The 12,027-nt window shown below is 37.1% G+C and overlaps 2 protein-coding genes and 1 non-coding gene across 3 annotated transcripts; 1 reads left to right on the top strand and 2 right to left on the bottom strand.

The window, feature by feature from the left end:
- Nucleotides 1–113: 113 nt before the first annotated feature.
- On the bottom strand, nucleotides 114–186 carry TRNAR-UCU (transfer RNA arginine (anticodon UCU)). Its single transcript has one exon. It is a non-coding gene; the product is annotated as a tRNA-Arg (tRNA).
- Nucleotides 187–3,030: 2,844 nt separating this feature from the next.
- On the top strand, nucleotides 3,031–5,315 carry LOC130510644 (uncharacterized). Its single transcript, XM_057007154.1, has 2 exons — nucleotides 3,031–3,413; nucleotides 4,627–5,315. Exon 2 carries the CDS (start codon nucleotides 4,627–4,629, stop codon nucleotides 5,302–5,304), a length of 678 nt encoding a protein of 225 aa, XP_056863134.1. The 5' UTR covers nucleotides 3,031–3,413; the 3' UTR covers nucleotides 5,305–5,315.
- A 4,586-nt stretch (nucleotides 5,316–9,901) lies between these two features.
- LOC108850973 (uncharacterized) lies at nucleotides 9,902–12,027 on the bottom strand. The gene is made up of 5 exons (XM_018624413.1): nucleotides 11,772–12,027; nucleotides 11,596–11,680; nucleotides 11,194–11,356; nucleotides 11,056–11,108; nucleotides 9,902–10,073 (listed from the first exon to the last, which is right to left on the bottom strand). The coding sequence occupies exons 1-5, from the start codon at nucleotides 12,025–12,027 to the stop codon at nucleotides 9,902–9,904; spliced, it is 729 nt and encodes a 242-aa protein (XP_018479915.1).

Genomic DNA, 12,027 nt, shown 5'->3' with positions numbered 1-12,027 from the left:
TGATGAATAAGATACATCAACACCTCTTCTTGTACTAAATTTTCAACTTCTTGCAAGGTTAAAATGTAAAATTTAAAAAACATAGGGAAGGAGATGAAAAAAGAAAACAGATGCACACCCGGTGGGACTCGAACCCACAATCGTTTGATTAGAAGTCAAACGCCTTATCCATTAGGCCACGGGTGCTTTTGTATATTTATCAATTATGTAACAATATATCTTGTGTTATTTTATTATGACTATACAACGTTATATTTAAATAAATACAGTAGCACATCTGTGAAATCTCTCTTATTAAAACAGAAACATTACAACTTCTTCTAGGTGGATTTTAAAGTTGGACCTTATGTAATTAATGCTATATTTTTTTTTTTAACCCGAAGAAAGTTGAGATACATAATGTCGATAAGAAATTAAAGACAAAGAACATAAACCAAACAAAATGAAACAAAGACATAAACAGAGCCTAAAACCCATATATGTCCACAAGTCTATTCCTTCCACCTTTCGAGAAGAATTCGATATCAATGGAGCTGACCTAAAGAACAAATGTCTTAAGCAGTCCCAACCATATCAACCAAATGTAATTAATGCTATATTAATCTACTTATTATTAAACATGCTTTTTAATAAATAATTAATATCAACCATTACCATAGTTTTTCACTTCTTACCTTATTATTATATCCACTACGCATGTTTCCTTATATTGCATATATTTTATTATAAGCTAGATACATCCACTAGCATATTATACTATAAGATAGATTATTAATAATATATCTACTAACATATAATACTATACGACAGATTACTAATAATACAATATATTATCTGTATTCATTAACTTGCATCTATCAATATTAGCAATACTATGAAGACGACTAACTCTATACTTTGAACCTATAAACCATGATATACTAATTTATAACAAAAATAATATTACTTTTACAAATTAGTTTTTATAAAAATTATTTATAGCAGTAATTTATTATATAAGATAAATTTAATCAAGACCCAAATCTTTTTTTTTCCTGTTCAGAAAAAAGAAACCTACGAATATATACCATTAAGTTAGCCAAAAATCTTCCGAATAAATAGTAAATCTCACCAACCCATAAAAATGAATTAAAAATATAACAAAAGATATTATGTTTGAAATTTAGCTCACTCGGTCGGGTATAAATTTGTTCATTTCATGTATGAGTTCTTCGAGTTCTCAACATTTGGATCTAAGTAGGTATTTGATTTTTTTTTCTCCGGGTCGATTTTTTTTTTGGTTCCGGATCATTCTAATTTTTTTATATTATAAATCTTAAATAATATACAACATGTATATAAAATATGTGAATCAAAAGATAAATCCGCGCAGGCGCGCGGGTCATGATCTAGTTAATAGCTTACAATCGAAATAGCATACATTTGAAAAACACCACCTTTTGAGTAATAGAACAGAATAGCTGTTCGTTGTAAAACAAAAACATACGAGTAATAGATAGAGAAACATAAAAATGGTTTTCTCAAAAAATAATCCCATAAAAATGGCACTTGTATGGAAAAAGAGATGAAGCTCTTATCCAACCTTCTTCTGTAACCTGGACCATAATGGACTGTACTAGCACAGTAGCAGGGGAGTAATCTGATCCAATATAGTTTGAGTTTATAGTACCGCAGCCTCATCTCACGGTGAGAGTGAAGTAGTTGTGATTGCAACAAGTGCAGTTATTGACGTTTATGTAGCCATAACCGGAGCAATAGGGCTAGTAGTAGGAGGAGATACTAATCTATGTAACGTCTATAACTTCACATAATCAGTAACAACAGTGGGGACTGGAGTAAACGAATCACCTGGATCAGTAGCATTTGGTGGAAGAAGAACTAGACATAATTCTTTGTGGTCTAAATGTACACATCTTTCACACTTAGTTGGAATACATGCATACTAAGCAGATACAACTCTTTATAGTTTTAACAATCTGAGTTTTTTTTTTTAAGTCAGTGTTTTAAGATCATGAGTCTTGCTAATATGTTGGATTCAGCTTTCCGACATTTTTTTTGTTTAAATTGCAAGCATATTACTAAGATGATAATACATTAACCTTTGTCAAAAAGAAAGAATTGTTAGTACACACTTTTAATTGATTTAAGGCTTAGAGAATTGGACTTGTTAGAATTTACATGAAAAATGGAAAATGAGGAGACTACCTCGAAAATTAAACGGGAAAATGCTCTTTTAGATCCCCAACTATTTGAAATCAGCACTTTTAATATCCAACTATCACTTGCGCAGATTTATTCCTGAAGTTATTATTGACTGCGCAAAATCAGACATTAAAAAGTCAAAATTAGTTATTACACAAAAAATTAAATTATAATTAAATAAAATATTGATTTGGCTTTCAAAAACCTAGAAATCTTTAAAATTGCTGCTATCTAAGTGACTCCGAGAGAGAACAAGCGAATATTATTGTTGAAGAAAAAAAATCATTTTCTTTATTTTCAGTATCAAATTTTTATATTTTCACTATAATTTTCTTTATATCATCGAAAATATAATTTTCTTTATATCATCGAAAATTATCTGAACTCGACGAAAATCTCTTTCATCATATTGCATAATTGATTTTAAGAATTTATGGGTTTTTAAAAGTCAAACCGATGGATTTTTCTAATTATAATTCATGTAATAATTAATTTTGTTTTTTAATATCTGATTTTGTGCAGTCAACAATAAATTCAGGAATAAATCTGCACAAGTGATAGTTAGGTATTAAAAATGCTGATTTTGTTGTAAACCATCCGGTTTAAGAATGCTTATAACCGACTTTGTATCAAACCGGCCATCCTTATGTGGATTGGGCCTTGTCTTATTTTGGTTTAATGATGGCGACTTCTCTTAATGTTTAAGAGAGTCCCACATTACTTATGAGACTTGTAATAGACGGTCTAAGCTCCATATATAAGGAGCCTCTTGTCTTTGATATTGAATAACACAACAACACCTTCACATCTTATTTACAACACGTTATCAGCACGAGACTCTAAACCCTAGCTAAAATCCGGCGACCACAAAAACCCTAATTTCGGCCGCAACTTCAAACCGCCATATCTCCCTAACCGTGAGGATCCAGACGACGAGCCACCCACCAAACTGAAGCTCTTGACGAGACGAATCCAGCGCCGCAGACCACGCAGTGATCGGACTCCAGACGCGCCGTCACCTTCCAGTGAAAGCCGCGCCGTCAACAAACTTGGAGATCATCCCAAAACCCTAGCCGCCACTTCCTCTCTCTAGATCTTCTTACATCCGATTTTCTTTAATCTTGATACTAATTCAACTTTGAATATTTCTTTGTTGAATAATTAAGGTTTCTAAGAGAGGAACCAAGGAGAAAATATCGGCAAAGATTAAGGTAAGATCTCAAGAACCCTAATCTTTACTTGTGGTTCAAGCAATTCGGATTCAAACTTCTCTTCATCTTAAATCCGATTTAAAAGGTTTTTCGATTTGATTTGGTTGATTTTAGTTCTTGTTTTATTTTAAAATCAAAACCCTAAACCATTGATAGTTTTACATGACTTTAGTTTTGTATGGATAACAAGTGATACCCCTTTAAGGATGACACGCTATATGTCCAAACAAAACTTAAGGTCAATGTTTAACCTAATCCTAAAACAGATTTGAATTTTAAAACCTAATCCTTAAAGTTTAAATCCGATTTTAAGAAACCATAAACCCTAAAATATAAAGCATGTGATTACATGACTTTCGTTTTGTATGGACAACAAGTGATACCCCTTTAAGGATGACACGCTATATGTCCAAACAAAACATAAGGTTAATGTTTTCCACATCTTTTGGTCGATGATGCACACCATAGTGTGGCTAGACCATGATTTTCTTTTAGGTCAATGATGCATACCAATAGGTATGACTAGACCATATAAAGTAAAGGTCGATGATACGTACTCTTAAGTACGATTAGACCATAAAACAAAATCAATGGTCGATGATGTTCACCCTCAGGTGCAACTAGATTTATCACCTGTGATTCACGGTGATCATCCACGATGATCCGCGTTGATCTATGATCCATGATGATCCTCGATGATCTTCGATGATCCGCGATGATCTACGATGATCAGTGATCCAAGGTGATACACGGTGATCCTCGATGATCCATGGTGATCCACAATCACCGGTGATGGATGATGCGCACCACAGTGCAGCTAAATCACGATCCATTTTATTTGGTCGAGGAAGTGTACTGAATGGTACTACTAGACCATTAAACCGCATGGGTCGATGTAGCATACCATATGGTATGGCTAGACCATGCACTCGTCCATCCCACTATTTTCAAGGGATTTATAAATCAAACAAGTTGATTAAGAGATGGATGAGTTATGAGAAAGTAAATTTCTAAAGAGAATGCAAACTGGCCGTATGGCCCTCTTATTTGTTTGCTGGCAGTGTGATTTAATTGTGTAATAGCCGAATGGCATTGGTCACACAAGCCATATGGCTTTATTGTTTACATACTGGCCGAGTGCCTTTTATTTCTTGGATAGCCAATGGCATCAGAAATTGTATGTACTAACACAAATCATTTTGATATGATTCAGATGTCGAGACTCCATCACTCGGATTACCCAGCCCTTGATCTCAATGGAGACAATTACCTTGATTGGGCGATGAACACTTCAGCCGATTTAAAGTCTAAAGGACTTGGGAAGTGTATCAAATACGGCAATGATACCCTTGCATATGAAAGGCGTAGAGCTGTTTTGATAATGAGAAAGCATCTCGTGAAGGATCTGTATGATGAGTGCAGTTACATCAACGATCCTTACGATCTCTGGTCGAGATTGAACACCATGTTCTTTGAGCCATTACTATATGAGTCCATGAAAGAATGGAAGGCTCTGAGGTTCCAGGATTATGAATCCGTGGATGACTATCACTTTGATCTTATGAGAATCACCTATAGTCTTAAACTATGTGGTGAAGTGATAACAAACTATGACTTGTTAAGCAAGACTCGTGACACGATCCATTCAAAGGAAGTGTTGTTATCACAGAAGGCTAAAGGTTTCACAACCTATTACGACCTTCTCTCATACCTTTCAGCTCTTGAGGAAAAGAAGCAGAAAAGGAAAGTCAACCTCGACAAACTCGACTATGTTATGGAGAGAAGTGCCGAGTATCAATGTGAGATGATATACGGTGATGCTGAAGAAGCTAAGAAAAGAAAATTCGGGTGGACTCATATAGATGATGAGATTGGTTTATTCATTGAATAGAAAACCAAATGTGAGCCACGTCCAAGATGTTATTATGGACTGGCTGGCTATTGTTTAAGCCTTTTGACATTCTGATTTCATACTTATGATTTGGTGTTTTGTTTTAAATATAATTTGTCATTCAAATTTCATAGCATTAATAAAAGTTTTTCTTTTATCTTGATTGATTTGCTTGAAAAATATTTTTTTTTGATTGACAAATGAGAATGAAAACTCGAGAAGAGTATGTCTAGATCACCACGCCTAAGGCATGGCCTTAAGAGGCACGAAATTTATAACCTAAGACCCATTGAGAGAGACCCAAAATCCTCACTGGCCGTGGACAAGGATACCACAATAACCGTGGTTGTAGATCCAATCATGGCCGAGGAGAGAGTAAAGGTCGAAATGGCATTACAAGCCACATCAAAATGGTTTCAATAATAAACCAATGGGCAAAGCAAAGAAAAAGGAAATGTTCCTTTAGCTTATGAAAATCGCCAAAGGCATACATATAAAAGAGGTCGAGACTACATTCTCCCTACTGATCTAATACTATGCTAAGGATCAGTGTGATAAGGCATAAAAGCCTAGGTAACCAGTAAGGTTCACCAACAAATTTATACACTTTATGGCATGACCGGATTAGCCATCCTGGTCCGAACTTGATTAATAAGGCACAAAGAGTTATCCCATAAGATCTCACGTTGTGAAACATGTACACAAGGGAAACTCAGTAGGCTTCATTGTTCCAAGCAACACGAAAGTATAATCTGATCATGAGGGTAGTGAGGACAAAACCCGTGATCATGACCAGACCACAAATTCGTGTATCATGGTCTAAAACCATGATGGCCGTCCAAGCATTACGTTTAAGTGAGGACAAACAAACGTATTTTATAGCATGTTCATGAGGGGGAGAATAAACACTCCGTGTGGCCCATGACCATACTATAAAACCCAAACATGATAAGCCTGGCCGAAGGCCATAAGGCATTATAGCTTGGCCGTATAAGGCATAACCTATAAGGTTGAGCCTTCAAAAGTCTATAAGCTTGGGTACACCACAAGAATACATGTATGAAAGATAAGATACATCAGACCATATAAAGTGAGCATAGATATTCCCGTCTAAAGATGATAAAGGGTCATAATCCAGATATAGACCATCCTAAGACTTTATGGATAAACCACCACATACCTATGTGCCATCTAGGATGGAATACCTCATCTAAGGATGAGATGAAAATCGGGAATATATGTTGGATAAGAGAACATGATCTTTCTCCCACGAATTCAATGAGACCATGAGCCAAACAAAGGTGATCATATTGTGGCCAAGGTACACGGATTACATACAAGATGAATCTGACTATCCAACATCATGGAGAAAGCTATAAGCTGGTAAATAGAAAGTGAAAATGGAATGGTTTAAACCATCCAAGTCTTGGCAAAGATCCTCGGACCAGATATATATGAACTGGACATCCATAAACAAAGAAAGAATGATAGCCAGACAGACCCGAAAGAATGACTAAGTCATACCAGCTTAGCACCACTATATAAATGTCCTAGTAGAGACATAATCAAGTTGCTGTAGAAGTCTATACAAGATAGACCAGTATGTTCCATATATAAGGAACCACGGATAGAAAAAGTTAAGGTGCTCATAATGATAGATCCGGGTTCATGAAAGAGAAACCATACTAGACAATGAGATAAGACCGGCCGGTCCTAAGGTACAGGTATCATACAATGTAGCCTTGCAAACTACAAAGTATTCAATGATCCTGATAATAATAAAATCTCAATCGATTGTATCATGTCTAGAACGCGAAAGAACGCGAGGGAACATAATATATAAAGTGTCGACACATACACACACTCATAAGTGATAAAGAGAAAGCACTTGAGCATAAGAGATATGCGAGGATCACTAACCCACGTAAGAGTACTCATAGAGAATAAAATGGGACGTGGAGTTAAACCCAAAGAATGTATGAGATGGGCGTATTGGCCAAATACATAAGATAGACGCCATCTAACCAGTGAACAGATGAGTCTTGTGAGGAAAAGAAAATCGTGAGCAGTAGAACATGAAAATACAGACAAGTGGTCGTACATGTTGCTACATAAAACATTCAAAAGGAATGGCTTGATCACACAAGGATACTCACAGGGACTAAGGAACAAGGAAATAAATTCCTAGGTGGTGAATGCTACTACCCAATATCGAAATTAATAAAGATCTGGACATCTAAGAAAGATGTAGTAGACATTGGATATATCACTGGATATAAAGGTAACATAAGATACCTTGAGAAATGAGAAAGAAGTTCTCATAGAACAACATCGTTCCTGCGTTGTTCATGGACTGAAATGCAGCTGCATGCGTATATGTACACACGATATGATAAGACTAAGTGATGCTTAGTAGAAAGTTCTATAAGAACGTTTCTGATCAGTCCATATAGTAGTCAATATATTCCTTGTGTTTATACTTAAAGAAAGGATGATTAAGATGATTGATTCTTGGAAAGGCTATGAAGAGACTATGATGATCTATAGTAGAGATCATTAGCCGTATATGAATGTTGGGATCTATGATCCAACGTACCAAGAATAGATTGATCAAATGGTCTGAGAATCCATCAGATTCACGACCAAAGGGAACCATACCGACTAGGATCATGTCCGACCTAGTTCGACCTTAATCATCATTGGTCCCGACCAATCCATCCCGTCCAGCTTGTTCCGACCAGTTCCTCTAGGTCTTAAATCCGACCTAAACCATCCAAGTGAGAGGAACGTCCTATTGACCAAAAAGTGGTTTAGTTTTGATTAAACTTCAAACTATAATACAATAGCCACTTCATGAACAGACCGTGGACATATACTAAAAGTTCATAAAGATTTTTGGTCAAAGAATATGAATAAGATATATAATGGACAAGAACATAATCCGGATGGATTATGGATGATGCCATGATCCGGATAGATCATGGACATACAAAGACATTCATGGTCGAATTTATCTAAGAGAGATAAACCATATGATCCGAATGGACCATGAATATCATGAAAGCATTTTGCTGATGCAGGTTACCAGTCCGATCCACACAGTGCTAAGTCCCAAACCGGCTATGTTTTCACATATGGAGGCACGGCCATATCATGGAGATCAGTCAAGCAGATCATATCAGCCACATCATCCAATCACTCGGAAATATTGGCAATCCACGAAGCAAGTAGAGAGTGTGTCTGGTTGAGACTCATGACACACCATATTCGGACAGCATGTGGGATCACAGATGGTAAGGATGGGCCGACCATTCTTTATGAAGACAATGCGGCCTGCATAGCTCAGCTCAAAGATGGATACATCAAGGGTGACAAGACTAAGCATGTTCTCCCCAAGTTCTTCTTCACCCACGATCTTCAGAAAGAAGGAGAGGTCAAGGTACTCCAAGTCAGATCCAGCGAGAACTCAGCCGACCTCTTCACGAAGGCATTACCAACTTGCACGCTCAGGAAGCTTATGTAGCAGATTGGTATGCGTTCACTGAGAGACCTTCAGTGATATTCACTTCAGGGGGAGTAATGCGGCTGTACTCTTTTTCCTATCCATGGGTTCCCTTTTACCACATTGGGTTTTGGGTTTACCATGGAAAGGTTTTAACGAGGCAGTATACCAAACGCATTACAAGCCCTAGATGGTTATGGCATTCAGGGGGAGTGTTGTAAACCATCCGGTTTAAGAATGCTTATAACCGACTTTGTATCAAACCGGCCATCCTTATGTGGATTGGGCCTTGTCTTATTTTGGTTTAATGATGGCGACTTCTCTTAATGTTTAAGAGAGTCCCACATTACTTATGAGACTTGTAATAGACGGTCTAAGCTCCATATATAAGGAGCCTCTTGTCTTTGATATTGAATAACACAACAACACCTTCACATCTTATTTACAACAGATTTCAAATAGTTGGGGATTTAAAAGTCCATTTTCCCAAATTAAACACATAAAAAGCCATTTAAGTTAAATATGGAAATTAATTGAGTTAATATTGGAAAAGTTATCTATATTCGACCCACAAGAAGCATCCAGGAATCGGTTCTTGGAGTTTTTGTGAAGATTTTTCTGATGAACTAAATGAAGAAGTATACCACTCTACTTAAAGACACAGAGTTTATTTTTCTATTTCTTAGGTCATAAACTAAGTTTATTCAGATCGAACTCAGTTCTGCTTCGTCTCTGTCACATGTGTATTAATCGTCGCTATAATCTTATCCAGTCAAACCTCTCTCTTGTTCTTTTCTTACGACACAGTAATTGTGAATATAAATTAAGAGGGTCAAGCCATTTCAAGTAGGTGGCGAGTTAGCAACACGAGATCAAACCTTTTTTATATGCTATGATTTCAAAGGGCATCCAAATGGTGGGTCAAAAAGGTTTTACCCTCTTAGATTCATAATCATAGTTATTGATATATAGGATATAACAAAATGATGGTAAACGACGAAGGTTCATATTTATTATTAGAAACTTATATTGTGAGTGATCGTTATTAAGCTAAAGAACTGCGTTATTGAAAATAAAAGTTCACGAAACATATTATCATGCTAGATAGGAGACAATCTTTGAGACCTTGCGGTAGAAGGACCAGTCAGGATGAGGAGAATCAATCATGAATTGTCCGAAAGAGTTCTCTTTAATATAAGCTTGCACGTCTGATGCATTTGCCAAATCATCCAAGTAAGAGCCGAACTCTCCTTCTGGATCTAGCGTGTGCGTAATCAAGTCACAAACAGAAAGATAGGTCATAGGTGATAAACATCAAATCCTAAAAATTGGTTGCATACCAAGAAAATCATCATTTTTTGTCTGTAGGATCATTTTTTGAGCAACAGAAACTTTATATTAGGAAATCAAACGAAGTGGGCTACAGGAGCTTTTTGGATACAAAGCTGGGCTTTTGCGATCGAGTCCGCAGGCCCATTAAAAAGCCTAGAGCAAAATGAAAAAAGACAGAAAGAGAAAACAGATGAAATCGACGTCCGACAGAACACCCTAGAGGTCTGTCGGTCTCCGCTTCGTGTTGATCGCTGCGATGAGTGCTTGAGCATCTGATCGAAGCCAGATTGAAGTGATCCCGAGGGAGAGGACGTGGAGGAGGGTTTCCCGTATAGCGAGAGCTTCTGCCATGATTGCCGAGGGTACACGCAGGAAGGATTGACCCCCTCTTCCAATTTCAGAAGCAGCGGATACATCAACTGCTTTGATGATCCAGCCAACACCTGCGATACATGAGGAGGAGAGCCAAGCCCCGTCAGTGTTACATACGAAGGTCCTCGGTGGAAGATCGGGACTCGGTGGGATCATAGCGGATCGCTGGACCGGGGGATCGGGTGGAGGTTGTGCTCGCTCCCATTCCTGTGCTGCCTGAAGCGCCTTTGTAACGATGCTACGCGAGCTTGAGAGTCGCTTTTCGAAGATAAGTTGATTCCGGTTCAGCCAGATGAACCAACAAATCCAAGAGAAGATGTTGACCGTGATGCCCACCGGTGGGAGGTTACGCCTAGTAGTGGAGTGAAATAGCACCTCCGCAAAGGAGTTGCTCAGGGACGGATTGAGGGCTGTTTCCCATGGAGCCAACTGCCATACTTCCTGCGCAAATTGACAGCGAAGGAACAGGTGATCTGTTGTTTCCAACTCCCCACAACGAGGACATAGCGTATGTGCTAATAATCCCCTCTTATGCAGGTTCTCTCCTGTCGGCAGCGCTCCTTGGATCATAAGTCACTCGAAACAGTCCTGTATTGTCCTGCATTCACAAAAAGATTTATCAAAGTTGGAAGTAACACCTAAAGTGATATATAACTTTATTTAAGAGATTTGGAGTATCTTACAGGATTAATAAGAGCTTTGAAGGGTTCATTATCAATGAGAATAGTGTTTGAAGCAGAGAACTCTTTGAACTTTTGAAACACTTTAGAAAGATCCTTGAAGAACATTTGCTCATCACTGTTTTTTAGTGTCTTGAATCCACTATTAGTACTATGTTTTTGATCCTACAGTTAACAAAGAGTGTAAGATAGTATATGCATACATGAATAGAAATATATCAATATTTACTGATAAAAAGAGTCTTACCCACACAAACAGAAGCTTGTTTTTCAGCTCTCCAAGAACGACGTTAAGGATCATATCGACATTACTCCTACAATCAAAACCATGAAAAATAAAATAAAAGTAATATAAGCTTACAGAATTTAACTTATATACTTATAAAGTTGAGAAATGAAAAGAAAAACTCGTTAGCAGATGACCATATCCCAACTTCGAATCTCTCAAGGCAAAACTTCATGAATTCTCCTACAAATGGCCTCTTATACACTAATAAACAACAAACAGAAAAAATCAAAAATAGAACATAAATTAAAACATGGTAAAATTGTAACCAAATAGCATTGAAATGTTATGTTACCAAGATTTGGCCCACAAGTTGCATCTGGAGATCGGTTATCCGGTTTCCTTCGCAAATTTTGCATATGGACTCTGTGTAGAAGTAGACCATTTGGATTCAAGATCAAGAGTTTCTTCCTCTCTTTCTTGGATCCTAAGCTAAGTTTATCTAGAATCGAACTCAATTCTGTCTGCTCTGAATCTTTCTCACTTGCGTACTCATTGTCGTCACTGTCATCAGCCGGATCAAAACTCTTAGTAGAATTTTCTCCTGCCAT

Source organism: Raphanus sativus, chromosome 4, assembly GCF_000801105.2.
Source record: "Raphanus sativus cultivar WK10039 chromosome 4, ASM80110v3, whole genome shotgun sequence".
NCBI lineage: Eukaryota > Viridiplantae > Streptophyta > Magnoliopsida > Brassicales > Brassicaceae > Raphanus > Raphanus sativus.
Note: the sequence above shows the minus strand (reverse complement) of the source record. Positions and strands in the feature narration are given on the sequence as shown.

What these genes read in the sequence shown, in the direction of transcription:
- LOC108850973 (XM_018624413.1), bottom strand. Translation starts at nt 12,027, where the DNA reads ATGGCAGGAGAAAATTCTACTAAGAGTTTTGATCCGGCTGATGACAGT. An exon ending in TGGTCATCTGCTAACGAGTT is followed by an intron (nt 11,357 to 11,595) that starts TTTCTTTTCATT and finishes TTGTTAACTGTA; the next exon opens with GGATCAAAAACATAGTACTA. An exon ending in CCAAGGAGCGCTGCCGACAG is followed by an intron (nt 10,074 to 11,055) that starts GAGAGAACCTGC and finishes CTTGATTACGCA; the next exon opens with CACGCTAGATCCAGAAGGAG.
- LOC130510644 (XM_057007154.1), top strand. Translation starts at nt 4,627, where the DNA reads ATGTCGAGACTCCATCACTCGGATTACCCAGCCCTTGATCTCAATGGA.